At 44.9% G+C, this 17,594-nt stretch overlaps 1 protein-coding gene across 15 annotated transcripts in view; it reads left to right on the forward strand.

Moving 5' to 3' along the window:
• Positions 1-17,574, forward strand: part of LOC6533498 — a 48,681-nt gene extending 31,107 nt beyond the window's left edge. For 2 of the 15 annotated variants that reach the window (XM_015194582.3, XM_015194585.2), the window contains 12 exons: positions 10,201-10,221; positions 10,338-10,860; positions 10,918-11,347; positions 11,413-11,765; positions 11,831-12,030; positions 12,083-12,269; positions 12,633-12,686; positions 12,802-13,402; positions 14,041-14,857; positions 15,062-15,198; positions 15,676-15,944; positions 16,011-17,574. In XM_015194582.3, coding sequence (XP_015050068.1) covers positions 10,201-10,221; positions 10,338-10,860; positions 10,918-11,347; positions 11,413-11,765; positions 11,831-12,030; positions 12,083-12,269; positions 12,633-12,686; positions 12,802-13,402; positions 14,041-14,857; positions 15,062-15,198; positions 15,676-15,944; positions 16,011-16,277 — 3,859 coding nt within the window. In that variant the 3' untranslated portion in view covers positions 16,278-17,574. Of the gene's footprint in view, positions 1-10,200; positions 10,222-10,337; positions 10,861-10,917; positions 11,348-11,412; positions 11,766-11,830; positions 12,031-12,082; positions 12,270-12,416; positions 12,426-12,632; positions 12,687-12,801; positions 13,403-14,040; positions 14,858-15,061; positions 15,199-15,675; positions 15,945-16,010 lie in introns of all 15 variants that reach the window. The other 13 variants (XM_015194588.3, XM_015194584.3, XM_015194590.3 and 10 more) reach the window with 13 other exon arrangements.
• Positions 17,575-17,594: the final 20 nt, after the last annotated feature.

A 17,594-nucleotide genomic window follows, 5' to 3' on the forward strand; every position in this document is an offset into this window, starting at 1 on the left:
CAACATTTGCCATTACCCATTTTGCATATAATAAGTTAGCTTCTCATTAGCATTTTATATATTACTTCTAGCCAATAATCAATCCAGGAATCCAGGCTGCATGCAGTTTCCCTGCATTTTCTTGGCCCTGCTTGAACTTTAGTCACTCGCTCACATATGGAGCAAATATTTACTTTGCACCACCCACATTCTCTGTGCGAGGATTTTGTGTAGCCCTCCTCTGCCTGGTTACTATTCATCATCAGCTTAGTCACCTTTCAGCGCCGGCTTTGTTGTAATTGTAAGCTAATCTGTCGCTTGTCAACTGCTGATGCACTCCGGACTCTCCATCCGGAGTCTGTTCCGCCCGGAAGTGTTGACTCCGGCGGAGTTCAAGTTAAACTTAAAGCTGGAGTTGCACGTGAATACTCGCTTTTGTGCAGCTGAGCTGATGACCTAAGCTGGTGCCACTTTAAACTGTCGAACTCGTTTAGGTATCTCCAACTCTGAGCCAGGTCTTTCAGGCATCGCCAATAAATATTTATCATTGAAATTGCAAAAGAGAACTATTCATGGGGGATTTACCCATACCTGCAGTTTGGTGTTTTACCCCTAAACGTTTTCAGGTGGAACCCCAAATGCTCGAGTTCAAACTGGGCGCTTAAAGGGTATATCTGAGTATATCTAGATTTTCGCAGTCATTTATTCTTGCCGTGGCTTTTTGCGATTCGCACGATTCGTGGCTGCGCCCAGAATTGACTTGCCATTGATTTATTGTCTACAGACAGGGGAAGCAACCTGAACCTCTAACCTCTAAACTCCAACTTCCACCCTCGCAGCTCTTGCACATATTAAAATGCACTTTTCCAACGATTTCCCAGCAAGTTGTTTCCATTTCAATCGTTGTAGTTATTGCGCTTATTTGCGTTTACGTTCTTCAGTCTTTAGTCTTCGACGCTTTTGTTTCGGGGCAATTTATTATGAGCGATTGCGAGGAAGAGGAATTACGTATCCTTTGCTTTTAGCGCCACCTCGTCCTGGAATTTTCACGTTTCGCACGCAAATAAGCAATTTCGTTTTAGCCGCGGAAAAAATTACACTTAACCGTAGTTTCTTTGGCAATAACACATACTCGTATATGTATGTGTGCTGCGCTGCATACGTCAATTAGTCGACCGTTTTTTCGGGTCCTTTATTTATGAACGTTTTCCGTGTGACGACGAGACGAGTGGAGTCGAGCTCAACTTGGAGTGGAAAGTGGCAACGAACGAGCAGCTTTGCCGACGCTTTTCCACTCGTTTTTCTCTCGCCTTTCGTGAGACGCATTTCCACTCATTTTCCGCTCCTGCGTGTCCTGTGCAGTTTTGTCCTGCATTTGCGGCGCCACTCGAATCGAATCACATGCCCGTCGCTCGTTCATCCTGTCGCATGGCTGGAAAATCGTAACGCTGCCAAAAATAAAATAAGAATAGGAAAACGCAGAACGTAGAACGTAAAACGGGAAATTCGGCGCGCGAAACGAAATCCGTTTTGGTTGGCAAAAATAAAGTGGCAAAGGCGGAAAAACGCACAAAATGTGAGGCAATCTCTCCGCCGAACATCGTTTTAATTAACATTTTCGTGCCCGAGCGCAGGAAATAAGTTTTAATTAAACTTTAAGTCCCGCGTTGCCAGTGGAACTGCAGCTGGAGCAGCCGAAGTCAACAGTGTCAACAGTGCGGACGTCTTTGGTAGGTGAAAAATATTATTATCAATATTTAATGTTCGCCATCGTTGGCAATTTGCTGTCTGCCGATGACATTTGGCCGCCCTGCTGCCGATGTTGCTGCTGATGTTGCTGTTGATGTTGCTGCTGATGTTGCTGTTGATGATGATGAACGGATGCGGAACCCATTGCGAGGATATATCCGGTTATGAGTGCCATTATCAGTGCCTTGTTGGCTTTTAATTAGAGTCGCTCACATGCGTCGTAAGTCTCGTTGGTGGCCAGTTTTCAGTTTTCATTTTCTGTTTTCCGAGTTCCGTCTGTCAGTAGGCGCACTCACTGCTCACCAGTGTGATGTCTACTTACCCATTTCTGCAACTCGTTGCTGGATTCTCTGTCGGTTGGCCAGTTCCTTGGCATTAATGGCAATTGGTCCTGTGCCTCCTGCCTGTGATTTGTTTGCCAACAGGACGCCTTTGTGGTTTGACATCATCGTCTACTTCAAGGATATTCGGAATGAGGTCTTTGCGGTTAATTTGGCACTCAAAGTCGATTAGTCTAATCACTGCATACCACATTAAATTAAGAACCAAATGTTAGTTGATTAATTCAGAGTTCATTTACAAAGTGACTCGCTATTGAAATAGTTCCAAGAAAGCATACAAATAATATGGGTTGTTTTGAAAGGTTTTTATTAAAATTATGGCTTTCATTCTTCATTTATTACATTGCCCCAATTATTTACTACTTAAACTAACGATGTTTGTGTTATTCTGCTGAGCACTAGGAGAAATCAACAAACCTTCTTAACAAGAATAACTAATTTAAAAAGACCGCCATTTGACAACTTCTTTTGCCAGCCATTTTCGTGATTAAACATTTTAATGAGTTTTTTGCTGATTATGCAGCCCGTCTCCTTTGGCCATGCATTCCATTTAGTTTATTCAAATGAAATTTGTGTTAAGTGTAATTCGAGCGCAATCACAAAAACCAACAGTGCTCCATCCCAACATGCTTCATCCTTCCTGGCCATCTCCTTCATCATCGTCACATCCTGGGCGACATCGCCAAAGGCATCAACAGGGCGACAAGTGCTAATCGCTCATTTGGCATTCAATATGCTGGCTTTTCCCCGCCCGAATCTCTGCGTTTTCCCCCTCGTCTTTTTTTTTTTTGGCGTTGGTGGTGGGGAAAATGGGGGAAAGTCAGGGAAAGGACGGGGAAATGCATTTCAGTCAAGTTTGCCTTTGGTCTTCGCTGCGCTTTTAAGCTTATTTAAATTGCGGTGGCGACTTAAGCCACAGGGGAGTGTGGGTGAAAGTGGGTGGGTGGTGGTGCCTGAGTGGATAGTGGGTGGCTGGGAAATGAATAGTGGGCTATAAGTGCATTGTGCAAGTGGTTTCTGTGCTTAGTTAAATTGTACGAGTGTCTCCTCTTTCACTTTGCGTTCAAGCGACAGCAGCAGGAAATGAGTTAATGTGGGATCGCTTCAGTCAAGGATTTGTCGTGGAAACAAAAAACCAGCAGTAAATGGGACTTTTAGCCAGGACATGACATGACATTATTGCATCACTTCCACACACCGAAATAAAATGTAACCAATTGATTTAAGCCCCCAAAGAGAAGGGCAGTAAACTCGAAAGTTTTCTACCCCGTTGTTATGGCATACTTTTCTGCACAATTTGCCCCTTCAAAGGAAGTTTCTGCCCAGCTACAGGACCCTCATATTTTCGAGAGTCCTTTTGTATGCAGTGCAATCTACCCATGATTATCGCCTGCACAATTAACATAACTTTAGGGCTGGAAAAATGATTTCATCAGGCGCATGCAACTTTCGAATGAACTGAAATAAATTGCATAATTTCAGCCGGCAAAAAAAAAACAGAAACAGAAACAATTTGCCTGCGAGCGGCAAAAGTGCAAGTTGGTCAACTAATTGAAAAACTTCACGCCCCCTGGGAATGCTTTTCGAAATGCAAAATTGAAATTCATTTGCAGTTGGCAAGGGTGTCATCCTCAGTTGGCAGTGGCAGAAAGAAGGCCCAGGGAAATCGCACATACGCAGCGTTGTCGCAAGTGGCAATTGCTTAACTCTCTGATCTCGCCTTTTTGGCATTCAACACTCTCTCTCTGCTGGCTCTTTTCTACTAGCCCGCAATTTACATAAATTGCAGCAGCGACAGCAGTTACGGCCATGTGTTGATGATGTCCTTGTCGTCCTTGGCCAAAAGTCGTGGCCAGAGGAGCAGCAAGAGCAAGGACCAGTACCAGCTGCAAGTCCAACTCTCATTTATCTTTCGGCCAAATGTTTGGGGCTCAACAGGAGCAACTCTTTTGTGTCGTCCTTTTTTTTTTCCTTTTTTTTTGGCAGCCTGCCCAGCTGAGCTCGCTGTCCCCAAAACGTTTGTCCTTGACACAAGGCCTGTTCTCCACATCCACATCTACATCCACCTCCACATCCTTCGCCTCTCGTATCCTTTTTTCTGAGTGCGGCAAGTGGGCCAAATTTTCGGGCAATTTGCTGGTCAATTGTGGGCCATTTTCGGCATTGGCCTGTGTAATTGTGGAGTACTTTCAACTGCACTCTGAACATTCATTCGCAACTATAGTTTAAAAACGCTCAGGAAACCTAAAACGATAGATTTTCTTTAGCATCAAAGAAAAAAGTAACTTTATTCTCCTGCTGACACCTAGCAAATGCCTAAAAACTTTAAACTATTTTGTAGCTGATTTCAATAAAGCTTTGTGCTTTTTCTTAAAGTGTCCTTGTTGAAGCGGAATGCAGAACTGAAACTGATTGCAGGATTAAGTTTCTCAGCGGCTGCCACTTCTCTTCTCCTGGCGCCGTTTTTTGGATGACTCTAGCTGTTGGCCATTTTCTAGTTAACTTGGCCCTTTGCGCGCTCAACATTTTTTCCGCTGCCTGTTCCGCTGGCAACTTTCCTCTTTTCACGCTTTCTCAATAATTTTTTGTATTCGGCGGTTTTAGCTTTGCCTTCTATTTTCATTTCGCTTAGTTTCTGTCATTTTTTGTTTTTTTTTTTTCGCTTTCTCTTGGTTAGCTTGAACTTTTGCTTTTGACTGCATTTAAAAAAAGTTTTCGGTTTCGCGTTTTTAGTGCTAGTATTTCTTGCGCTTTTACTATTGTTGCCCCCGCTTTGCTGGGGCGTTGTAATCTTATTTGTGTGCTTGGCTTATCGCACGCCCCTCTGCCCACTTTTGTTTTTTATATTTTTAGTGTTTTTATTTCAAAACCTCCCCCTTCCACCCACTCCACCCTCCATCAGCCGCTCAATTGCAACCGAAATGGCAACAAAGTGGGCGGCGCTGGGAGGCGAGAGGAAGTGTAGTGCAAGTGCAACGCAAAAGTTTCGAAGGCAACTTGGAAATGGAGCACGAATGACGCTTTGGCCCATTTGTTGGTATTTATTTCAATAGTTCTTGAGATGCTCTACGCTTGAAAGGGTCGCTCAGGAAAGTGGTGACTATCTGAAGGGTTACTAGTGCATAATACTAATAAAAATAATTATAAATGACAGTAATAGTTATCAGTTAGAGTTGCTCGTAAGAAGTGAAACTTCTTTTACGAAAAACAAATCTGTAATTATACAACTATTTAATGCCAAATTAATCAGTTTACTCTATTAATAAGAGAAAGTTCGCTGAAAAGTGCGGCCTTCAAAGGCTTGCAAATCCTTGTGAAATTCCCGAGGGGCTTTTCCCAGCGACTTGTGACTCTGCGATTCTTCCTGTGCCTCCATTAGTCGCCTCCAGCGATTCTTCCTTCAACGCCGGTCCACTAATGCTGCCCCTCATTTCTTATCCTCCATCTGATGTGAAAGCAGCTCTTCAGAGGCGACTTTCCTGGTGGGACGCACCTTTAGCACTTTGTTTTGTCCTGCTGACTGTTGTCCTGCTGTCTTGCAGTCCTTGCTTCCTGGAGTCCTTGGTTCCTGGCGTTCCAGAGTCCTGGTGACTGTTTACCTGGGTAAACTCGCATAACTTTCAGTTTGAGGCAAATACTGCAATTTATAGCCGCTGCGTGCGATGTGTGACGTGTCTCTACTAATTCGGTGGGTGTTGCTGAAGCCGGGGTGATAAAGATAAACAGGTGAAGAGCCCGGGTGTTTTTATTTGCCACGTTGATTGCCTGCAAGTGGGAATGCATTCACTTTGCCCGGGCAAAGTTTCTGCAAAAGTTTGCATTTTAGTTGCAAGTTATGGAATTTTTATCCTCAATCGTTTTTTTTTATATACCCCCTTCTGCTGCTTTCGGTCGGGCGGGTGAGTGGTGGCCAAATTATATTTAAAACACTTTTTATATACATATTTGTGTATGCAGAGCACTTAAGTTGTTGGCATCTGGCACACCGCGCACTGCAAAAAAAATTAAAAGGGGGGCAAATAATGTAGGCAGGTAACTTTCGCTACGAGCTGATTAAAGGAAGCAGAGTTTTTCATTTTCCCGTAGATTCTTCGAGCGTTTAATTACCTCAATTTCCTGCACAATCTACCGATGAATGGGCAAAATGCAAAATGTTACGGGATGGAATTGAATTGATGCTGGAACAGTTTATCGCATTGTTGCCACTTGAATCGAATGGGTTTCCAATTGAACGTTGCTCATACGCCATGTTGATACTGTTGACATTGTTGTTTCCATTTTCTTGTTCATATGCGGGCCAACACACACAGCACACACAACACACGCCCACACTCGTCCTCGAATATAATTGTTGCCAAGTTGTCATTTTCAACATTGTCATCGTGCTCGTCGCTGCTCCTCCTCCTCATGCAACTCCTCCCTGATGTCCTTTGTCGTCCTGTTATCATCGTGCGTTTGTGATTTTTCTTGCTGCATACTTTGGTGCGCACGCAGTAAATATTGTTCCCGCCTGATTGTTGTTGTTGTTTCTGTGCCGCCGGAGTTGTGTAGCTGCTGCTGTGGAATTTGTGCTCTGTGCTCTTGTGCCGTACGTGTTCGCCATGATAAAATGGGGTTTTTCAATTTTCATAGTTGCCACACAGCGAATGCGATTCGCTTTGTCCCGCCTCTGTGCATTCAAATTGATATTGTGTGTGATTGAGAGCTAAACGGGTTAACCTCTGATGTGTTGGCCCAATTTATGCAGATAAATCCGAAACGATAATGTCACCAAACAATTGCAAAGTCAGCCGCAGAGCTTTTGCCTTTTTGCATATGCGCGAAATGGGGAAAATATTCAGAAATATTATTGGCCTCTCTTAAAGTATGCGATGATACTCGTAGGTCTTAACAGTTTAAAAGCTAATTTGATAAACGCACCCATTGCAAACAGCAGCCAATTTGGGCTATCTATCTCCGCTTGAACATCGTACATCGCACATCGTCACATTATCCTCGTCATAGCTCACCTTGACTTGGTTTTGGCCAGGCCAACAACTTACTCTATGTTCCCCTCTACTCCACTCCCAATCCACTCCATTCCGCCAAAGACACAAGTGACTTTGAACTGGACGAATGCCGATGGAGTCTAGTCCATCGCCTCGCAAGCCGAGCAAAACTGCTATTAATAAACGAAAATGCTCGCTGTAAAACTCACGAATGACTAAACATAAATTCTGTTAAATTTATCACAACAATGGAGGGCTAACCCAGTCAGACACATGACGTCATTGTGGGCCAGGGCCACAGCCAGGAGCAGCACATGGAAAACTCACTCGGAGAGCGAGCGATTTTCCACAGCGGGGGGAAAACTCTCGCTCTTGAGTGAGTTAAATCCGCTCTCAGTTTGTGGGGCAAGGCTTTTGCATTGCGGTTTCCCGCTGGCCGTTGTTATGTTTGTTTGAATTAATTATAAATGTACGAGTATGACGAAACAATGAGCAGACTGACCTTGTTTGCGGCTCTCTGTGCAAACGCCTTTTAATGGCACTTGCCATATGTCTGTTGCTTTTCTCCTAATCAACTTGTGCTCCAATAAATGGGAAAGGAAAAGTGTTGGAGCGCGTACTCCTCATCCCAACTGCGTTTTCCGACTTTTTCTACTTTTTCGCCTTTACCGCCTTTGTTTACTCGGCACAAACGGAGAATTCCAAGCGTCGCATAATTGCATTTGTCTTTCGCAAGCACCATGGGCCAAAGAAGTGGTTTTGTGACTAACTCTGGGACTCTGGATAATAGTGTTTCAAAATCAATGTAATAAAGCAGAATTTCAATTTCAATTTTCATTTTTGTTTAGATAGCAGACCACATACATTATTTAATGTCCTTTAAGTTGATGCCCATTACCAGACTTTTATCCGCTCGCAATTATTTTCCCGTCGACGATGAAACTTTGTCATCGTTGTTTCGCGCGTCGCACGCGGCGTATGCGTAATATTTTGTTATGCATGCAACTGCGTTCGCTTTAGGCAACCCGTGTGGTTTCAGGTGTGGTTGAAAGAGGAATCGGCTTGCCCCACATTCCCCAGCAATTAAAAACGGTAGCGTGTTATTTTTATTTTAATTAAAAAGCCATAACTTTATGCTAATTCTTTTTCGTTTTGCCCGACTGAAGGGGATCGTTTGGAAAACTAAATCCTTCCACCTCCACTGGCCAACTCCTCCTTCCAAAAGCCGCTTAGTTAGCCGCTGGAATAAGTTTGCAGTTTTGTGTTTGGGCCATTTCAATTGTTGTTGTTGATTGTTTGTTTTGTTCAAGTGGTCACGAAATAGAGAGCAGATTTCAGATTTCGTTTGCAAAACGCTGGCTAATTGTTTTATAGCATTTTATTGGATTGCATTGGGGCTATCGAAACATTCGAATTGTTTTTCAATGGACCCACCGAAACCACCGTCAACTGTGTTGTGTTGTGTTGGCAATATCGTTGAATTTTAGGCCATTTGCAATATGTTTTTGAACGCTAAACTAATTACACTTTGCTGCGCTGCGTGTGAAAATGCCAATTGCAATTGCAATTACATAAATGCACTGCAACTTCGCTGGAAAACTCATTTAAATGCATGCTGTAACTATGTGCTGTGTGGTGTGGCAGCACACCTGAGGGGGAAAATGGAAATGGAAACGTGGAAAAGCGGGAAAGTGCCCACTTTGGGCCTGTGTGCTGCACTGTTTGTTGTTGCCTCACTGTCTGCCACTTGGCTCTCATTATCAACAACATAATCAACCACTTGCAACTACTGAGGGTCTGTGTGTTAGTTTCAATGATTAGCCGTGTTCTAAATGCACGTGAAAAAAAACCAATTTGCAATCTTATTTGGATAAACTAAATAAGCAAAATAAGTTCCAGCATAATTTTATTTAAAGAGAGCTTTATAATTTTACATTTCAGACTAATCGTCATATATTCTTATATTTAATTACCATTAATAAACCTTTAAGAGCTCTGCACAGTTTTTACACTTTACAATTCCTTTATTGCATGTGCCATTTATTTTCTGTAAACAAATAGTAATAAAGGGGATTGTTACTTCCACTATAATTTCTCCCCGTGTGTGGGCTCGTTGTCGTTGTCGTTGTCGCTGGCAATTGTTGGCAGTAATTAACAAACACTGCGATGGGCAGATATCCACCTTACACGTGACGTCACGCACAAGTGAGAGTGACAAACACTTAAACGTTAAATGCACCCAGCTAACTGAACTGAACTCAGCTGAGTTGAACAGAGCTGAGTTGACAACTGTCTGCCTGTGCTACCTGGGCTACCTGGGCTACCAGTTTTCCTCACTTCAGGTGCCATTGCGCGTGCAACACGGCGTATGCGACATAACTTTTCACCCGATTTTCCAGCCAACTCGCCTGGGGCTACGTGCTCGTGTAAGCGTGCATGTTTAATTTGGCATTGCGTACTTTGCGGCGCTGACTGCATTTTTCCTCCGTCCTCAACTTCACTATGTTATTACGTGCAATTAAAGGGCGCCTTGTTATTAATTTAAGCTGAACAGCAAATTATCGACTACAAACTGAACAAAAATCGATGGACCCATCATTTCCATAGGCGGTGCTCAAGAATTCGCGTACTAAGTATGTTACAAAGCTGTTTAAAGTCAAATGCCATCGAAGATGTCCAAGAATTAGCTTACTAACGTATTTAGTTTAAGGATAGCTGCGAATTTGCGAGCCTTGCATCAAATTGAAACCAATTTGAGGTGATAAATTGGAATCGGATGCAGGGAATGGGAGTGGGAGTGGTAGCCCAACTGGATGGTGTGAATTAAAAGTGCATTACATTTTAATTGCACACACTTGTCGACCGCTGGGTTATCCACTTAATTACTGTTATTATATGCACTTTAATTTTATTTACATGCTCGTTGCGTACGCAACGTTTATAAATCTTTAAGCGACGCACGTAATTGTATGCATTTTATTTGTATTATTTAAAATGATTTGCATGTTTTCATAAATATTTCATAATTTTGCATTTCTCACTTTGTTTACTTTCATTTATTTATCGTAAATTGCCTGTTATTGTTGTGCTTGTGTCCTGTCCTGTATCCTGTACATCCTGTACACTGTATCCTGTCTGCGTAGCATTTTGGAAAACAAAATCAGGTTGGTCCTGTTTTCTGTACATTCGTCGCCTTAAATTCAACTTGATCCCCCAAAGGAACGTAGCTAAAACTCTTCGTTTTTGTTTTTGTTTTTGTTCTTCTTGCGATCCCAAACAGACAACAGTCGCTGCTGTCGGACGAACAGGCCAAGGAAGTCGAGCAAATACTCAACGCCGCCCCCAGCGTGGGCGTGGCAGTTGCTACCGTTGTTGCCACAGCAACATCGCCGACCAGCATCAAGAATCTCATTGAGGATTTGCCCGGGCAAACGGCAGCTGCCGCCAGCGCCGCCAACGGGGAGCAGGACATTCAAATCGCAGCTGTCCCAGCGATTGTCGAGGAGGACGAGGACGAGGAGGAGGAGAAGTTCCAGCTGCAGGAGGACGACGACGAGGAGGAGGACCACGCCAGGGCCGATTTCGATGCCAACGGCGTTGATGCTGACGCTGACGGCGATTCCGATGACGTTGAAGCCGTGGACATTGTGGGCTATGGCCATGCCACCACAGCTCTGAATGCCACCTTCGTCAAGGCCGACAGCACAGAGACAGAGACTACCACCACCACTCCTTCGACGGCCACCACAGCCACCACTCGCCACGACGACGACGAGCCCGAGTGGTTAAGGGACGTCCTAGAGGTACCACATATTAGTTATGCCCCAGAAATGTATAATACCACAATTGTTTCTGTTTAGGCACCCAAACGCAGCCTAGAGAATTTGCTCATCACCTCCGCCACTTCGTCCAGAGGACCAGGTCAGCGTGAGGAGCTGGAGAACGGCTACGATCTGCAAGAGAAACATTCCGATCTAAACCAAACGTATGTGACGGGCGGGGAATCGCTGCACGAGTCGATAGTTTCGGTGGAGTCCACGCAATCGGATGCCACACTCAATCAGACCACGACCATCGACGACAGCATCATCTCCAGCAAGCACAACTCCACCTACTCCCTGGCAGATGGCGAACAGGCCACCAACTCTACGGTTTTGAGCACTGGCGTTACCGAACTCGACGACAGTCAGTACTACATCCCAGAGTATCCGCCAGTGAGGAGCAAGGAGGTTCTCGTAGAGGCCGGAGTGCACTACTTCGAAGATGGCAACTTCTGGATGGAAGTGCCTGGTGAGTTCCTCATACTCTCCTTCCATGAAGCCTTCATCAACTTTACTACTTCTCATATCAAATAGGTCTCCTAGACTTTGACGACGACGACTGCTCTTATCCGCCCATCACTGTACGCAAGAATCCCAAGGTTCGATTCAGTTCCGGACCCATCCACGTGTACTCAACTTTCTCTGTTAACGACTACGATCGCCGGAATGAGGATGTTGATCCGGTGGCCGCTTCGGCGGAATACGAGCTCGAGAAGCGCGTGGAGAAGATGCACGTCTTCCCCGTGGAATTGATGAAGGGTCCTGAGGGTCTGGGTCTCAGCATAATTGGCATGGGCGTTGGCGCCGATGCAGGCTTAGAGAAACTAGGAATCTTTGTGAAAACCATTACCGACAACGGGGCAGCAGCCAGAGACGGTCGCATTCAGGTGGGCGTTGGTCTTACAACAAAGTTCTAAAGTACAGTAGTAACCAACTTTTTGTTGATTCCCAGGTCAACGATCAGATTATCGAGGTGGACGGCAAGAGTCTCGTGGGCGTTACACAGGCATATGCAGCATCAGTTCTGCGCAATACATCCGGTCTAGTCAAATTCCAAATCGGACGCGAGCGCGATCCTGAAAACTCTGAGGTAGCCCAGCTCATACGACTGAGTTTGCAGGCCGATCGCGAGAAAGAAGAGCGCTTGAAGCGGTTAGTTAGTTATAGTATATAGCTTTGTTAACAAATACTAATGGAACTAAAGTTATTTTAGCCAACAAGAGGAGTACCTGCGCCGCACACTCGACTACTCCGAGGACTCCACACAGCCGGTTTCGGCCAATTCGAGTGTCTGCGAGGGACCCTCGAGTCCCGTCCAAGTGGAGCATCCGATGGAGGTGGAGGCCACACATTCGCAGGAGGTAGAGTCGCTTAAGCGTCTGCTACAGGAGGTAAGGATTCTGGATTCTAGGGCGTCCTGGGATCGCCAATCCCGGAAAGGATCTCTCTAACAGCCGTGCTTAACTTGTGTGTGTTTTGTGTGTTCTCTTCTCTCTCCTTTTGCTGAATTTCAAAATTGTGTGGATATTGAAATGCAGCACAAAGCGGTAATTGGATTTGAAAATATCATTGGAAACAAAATTTTAGATAATCGAAAAATTGTAGAGCACATTTTTAGAACACTTTGATACCTATTCAGTTTTTTTACGTTGACTTACTTTATCAGAAGTTTGTTTTTTGTTTGGATTGTATTTAGTAACTTTTCTTATAATATTTATAATTTTTGGTTTTTTCTTTGTTTTTTTTTCCCCCAGAGCGAAATGGGTTGCTTGGTTAAAGAGGAGATTATTCAAAATCTTAAACGAAAGGTTTGTTTTCTGTTATTTTGCTTATTATTTTCCCAACATCATCTCATCCATCAATTGCACAATCTTTTAAGATGAGAAAGTATGGCATACTAATAAATTTTACATCCCTTCCCAGCTGGTCAAGCTCGAGACGACGGGAAATGAGAACGAGCTGCTTAGCGAGCGACTCCGGCAGAGCGAACGGGAGCTGGGCAACATCCGGAAGGAGGCGGCCAATCTGCAGAACATGCTGCAGCAGTCGCAGGGTCAGTACATGGCGCTGGACAAGAAGTACAACAAGGCCAAGCGGCTGGTCAGGGAGTACCAGCAGCGGGAGCTGGACATGTGCCATCGCGAGGAGTTCTACCAGCAGCTGCTGCAGGAGAAGGACACCGAGTACAATGCGCTGGTGAAGAAGCTCAAGGATCGGGTCATTAATCTGGAGCACGAGCTGCAGGAGACACAGCGCAAGGCTGGCTTCCCCGTCGGCCTGCCCTACGATAGTGCCACCCTGAAGTTGACGCCACAGATGATGCGTAAGACGCCGCCAAAGCCGCTCTTCCACAAGCTGGAGACGGAGCTGTCGGACACGGAGATATCTGATCTCTCACCCGACGGCGATGGCGTAAAGACGGCCACTGTGGAGCGCAAGGTTCCGGTCAAGGACGAACTGGATGCGGCAGTGCCGCAGCACGAGCTGCTGGATAACTCGGTTAACAAGACCAAAATCGATCTGGGTGAGTCGTCGCCATTGGACATAATTTTCTTACCCAAGCACCTGTTACTCATTAACTACAAGAATGTCATGGTTTTTAACGAGTCTATGCTTTGAATCTCACAAATGCACTACTGTCCTTAAGGATATTCTGTTTCTATTTTACCTTTAAAGTTTAAACCAAATGAGTTTCGTTATTTTACGCTGTTTGTTCAATACTCAAATCTCGAACCATGATAATCCTGTTTTAAGTGAGCGTTCCGTTCTTTGTGCTTCGTGCTTTGAGCTTTGAGCTGCACCTGGGCTAAAGATTCGACCACAGCTCCTCCTCATCATTTTCCCTTTGCTACTTTCTTCTTTTGTGCTCCGTCATTGTCATTCTGTGCTAATTGTTATTCTCTTTCTTTCCTTCCATTTCTCTCGATTTTATTTGATCTCTGTGTGCCGTCTGTTTCACGTTATATCGTTATATCGTTGTTCATGTTTGCATTACGTTCTTTGCTCGTTGTGTTCTTGTGACTGCCACGCCTACACGCTGCGCCCTCATTTTGCCCAACTTCAATAAATCGAACAACAAAATCGAACCCAAATCAATTTGAAAAACACCCAAATCAAACCAAATTCGCACCCTGCCAATTGAAATCGGTTTTAAAACAAAAGCCTCCCGTGGCGGTTTAGCCAACCGCCAGTTGCCCTCAGCAAATGGAAACAGTAGCACATCGAATGGAGCCGCCGGCGATCTTGGCCAGCTCTCGAATGGCAATCTCCTCAAGCGCAGCCGCAGCAACAGTCGCAGCTCCGATTGCACACTGGATGACACGGATGAGGAGGAGGAGCGAGAGGGATCGGCATTGAACCTGGCAGGTGCTCCTGTCGTCCATGAAACCATCAGCCTGTCCAATGGCAACTCGCATCTGCTGGCCAACGTGAATAATCTGCTGCAACACCATCCGCCAGCAATGGCCAGTGTGGTCGCCACTCCCTCCAATGGCCATCTGGGCACCACCACGCCCATTCTGTTGAACTCCACCTCCTCCGCCTCGTCCAGCTCGTCCAACCAGTCGACGGCACGCGAGGCACAGATCAACCAGCTGTATGCCCAGGTGCACAAGGATCCCAGCAAGCAGCAACATCAGCAGCAGCAGCAGCAACAGCAGCAGCAGGCTCAGGCCGTGACCACCAGTATTCCTAGCATTTTCAAGAACGCTTTGGGTTCGCCGGCGGACAACGGGCTCAACGACTTCCATCGCGGCAGTATGACCACCTTTGGAACGGGCCCAGCCACCAGCAGCAATCGTGATCTCAACAGCTCGTACGACTCCATCCTCGGCTCTAACGATAAGCTGGCGGAGAACGATCCCGCAGAGAGTTGGATGTATCCCAGCAGAAGGCGAGTGGCACCCAATGGCAGCAAAGTGCCACTGCCAGGATCCAGCTTTACCGATCAACTCAACCAGGCGCTGTCCGATCGAGAGAGGTGGGTTATAGCTGCATAGCGAGGTGGGACAAGGAGTAACATGCTCTCGAAGCGAAGACTATTAGTTATTTCTTTAATTAATTTAGTTTTTTACAAATGAAACATGTTCAAAAACAGTTTAGAGCTGTGAGGGGAAAACTAGAAAGAAATTTGGAATTATTAATAAATTATGCACTCTGTTATACGGTTGCTCGACCTTTGCAGGCGACTCGGCGATGGATCCTCGCGACATTCCAGCGACGATTACACGGAGATTAACAAAAGCCAGAGCGCCGCGGCCATCAACTGCAAGACGCTGATCAACGAGATCCGCCAGGCGGTGAACGAAGCACAGCCCAAAGGTGAACTATGACCATCCAACCAACCAACAGACCAGCACAATCCTCCGATCTCCAATCTCTCTAGCCCGACTGTAGACTAACCCGTAGATCGATCCCAACCACCCCCAAAAAAAAAAACGAAAGACGTATCATGATCATCATATCATTTCATACAGATCTGTACATATGTTTACTGTTGAAAAAATCTTAACTAATTCAACACCGTTATTTCGTTATAACCATTTTTAATATATGCGAAGGTTTTGAGAGTTCATTGCAGCTGTTATCCGTTTACATTACTCGCATTACTCCCCATATGTACTCGTATATCTCTATAAATATCTATGAATGTCTAAACTAACCCCATCAACCGATACCATGTGCTCTGCGTCGCAATGCCAAGGTGCAACCAGTGCGATCTTACTAACTCTGACTTCTCTATCTCTCCGCTTCTTTCTCTCTCGACTAACTAACACATAATACGCAATCGTTCCAAAGTTAAACAAGTCGTTCCACAATCACTCTCCCCGCCCGGCACAGTGCCCTGGCAGCAGCAGCACCACCAGCAAATCCAGCAGCAGCCGTCCGCCCACACCACCGGTCCACCGTCGCCCACCAGCATGTCCTCGGGCTGCTCCTCGCCCGGTTACTCACCCAGCCGCACCCTGGACCTCTCCGGCTCCAGTTCCAGTTTCTCCGATCGCAAGGCGATGGCAGCTGGCTATACCTACAAGGGTGGCCCCGTGCACGAATGGACCAAGGATCAGGTACGTCCCACGAAGCTGCACAGCTATGCTATATACTCTTTAATGACTCCTCCTTCGCTACACCAGGTGGGACACTGGCTGATGGGCATCGAGCTGGAGCGCTACATCCCAGTGTTCAAGGAGAACAACGTGGAGGGCGGAGCTCTTCTCACCCTGGACTCAAAGGACTTCAAAACGTTGGGTGTGTGTGGCGACGACAAGCATCGGCTGAAGAAGCGTCTAAAGGACCTGAAGGCGAACATCGAGAAGGAGCGCAAGGACATGGAGAGGGAGAGAAGGGAGCGCGAGAAGGCCATACGCAAGGCCGAGAAAAAGGCGGCCAAAAAGAAGTAGTTGAATTCTAGTTGATAAGCATCAAAGTAGCCAAAAACCAAAAGCATACGCAGTATATATTGTAGTCTGTATACATACTATACATGGATACACAACACACACACAAGGAGAAACACGCGCGTATATATAAACATATATCTATTCGGTTATATATTTATATGCATGTAATGATAATATAATTTATTTGTACAACATACATCAATTATACATACGTACTACATTTTAACCTATCGAACCTAATGGCAACTAGACGTAATTATTCTAAACGAAAGCAAGGAAAGCAGCTAGTAGGAGGTCAGGGGTTCAGAAGTGGTAGTGTAGCAGTAGATCTCGGTTAGAAATGACCCCGAATCCCACACACTCAAACCGGGCCCAACATCCAACCGATGGCACTCAGACTTCCCCGTCTACAAATCGAACTCACAACCAAAAGAAGAAGCTAAGTAACTAACAAGAAGGCGTTGGACTGACTGATTTTATGATTAATTTAAAAAAACAAACAAGAGGAATTCTTTTTCAAAGCCAACCAAAACCAAAATGAACCATTTGAATTGGAGTTGCAAACGAAGGCATAGAACACTTAAGGAATTCGCTGAACAGACTTGAACGGTGTAAGAGCTGCTTCAAATAAAATACGGAATATAAGGATAATATTGTAATATCGTTTAAGTTAATGCAAGGACAAGCACTCAAGGGCATGTCTCGTTTTTCTAATTATTAATCTGTGTAATTTAATGACTAGCGCATAATCAATAATATTCAATTCTAGATATACATCTATGTGTGTGCAACAGTAAATTGTCAAGACATCTATGGAACGTACTGTACTATCCCCTAAAAATTAACGCTAAAGTATTGTACTGTATGCTATGCCTGAAAGTCATTTAAGTACTTAAGTAGAGAAGCTAGTGGAAGTGTGTGTTTTCTGTTACCAAGCGGGCTGCCAGGAAAGTTACTAACTGAGCTGTAGTTGGTTACTTTTCGTGCAGCTCTAGCAGCCAAATCAATGCAAAATGTCCACCCAAATTTGTTAAGCAGCCAAAAACAAAAAAGAAAAGGAAGCAAACTTCGTTAGCAAGTATGTCTGTGTGAATGGGCGTGATTGTAGCTATAATTTTGATTTACTTTTTGTATAAATATTTATGAAACCTTTAGTATTTGTATTTCATATTCTTAGTTGTTTGTATTTACTTCGTGTACTTGAACTTGTGTTGTGTACGTAGTTTTATTTACCTTATAATTTCGAAACGTTGCAATAAAACCGCATACATATGCCGGTGTATGTATAACAATTTAAGGCTCTTGAACTTATCAGAT

This window comes from Drosophila yakuba, chromosome 3L (assembly GCF_016746365.2).
Source record: "Drosophila yakuba strain Tai18E2 chromosome 3L, Prin_Dyak_Tai18E2_2.1, whole genome shotgun sequence".
NCBI lineage: Eukaryota > Metazoa > Arthropoda > Insecta > Diptera > Drosophilidae > Drosophila > Drosophila yakuba.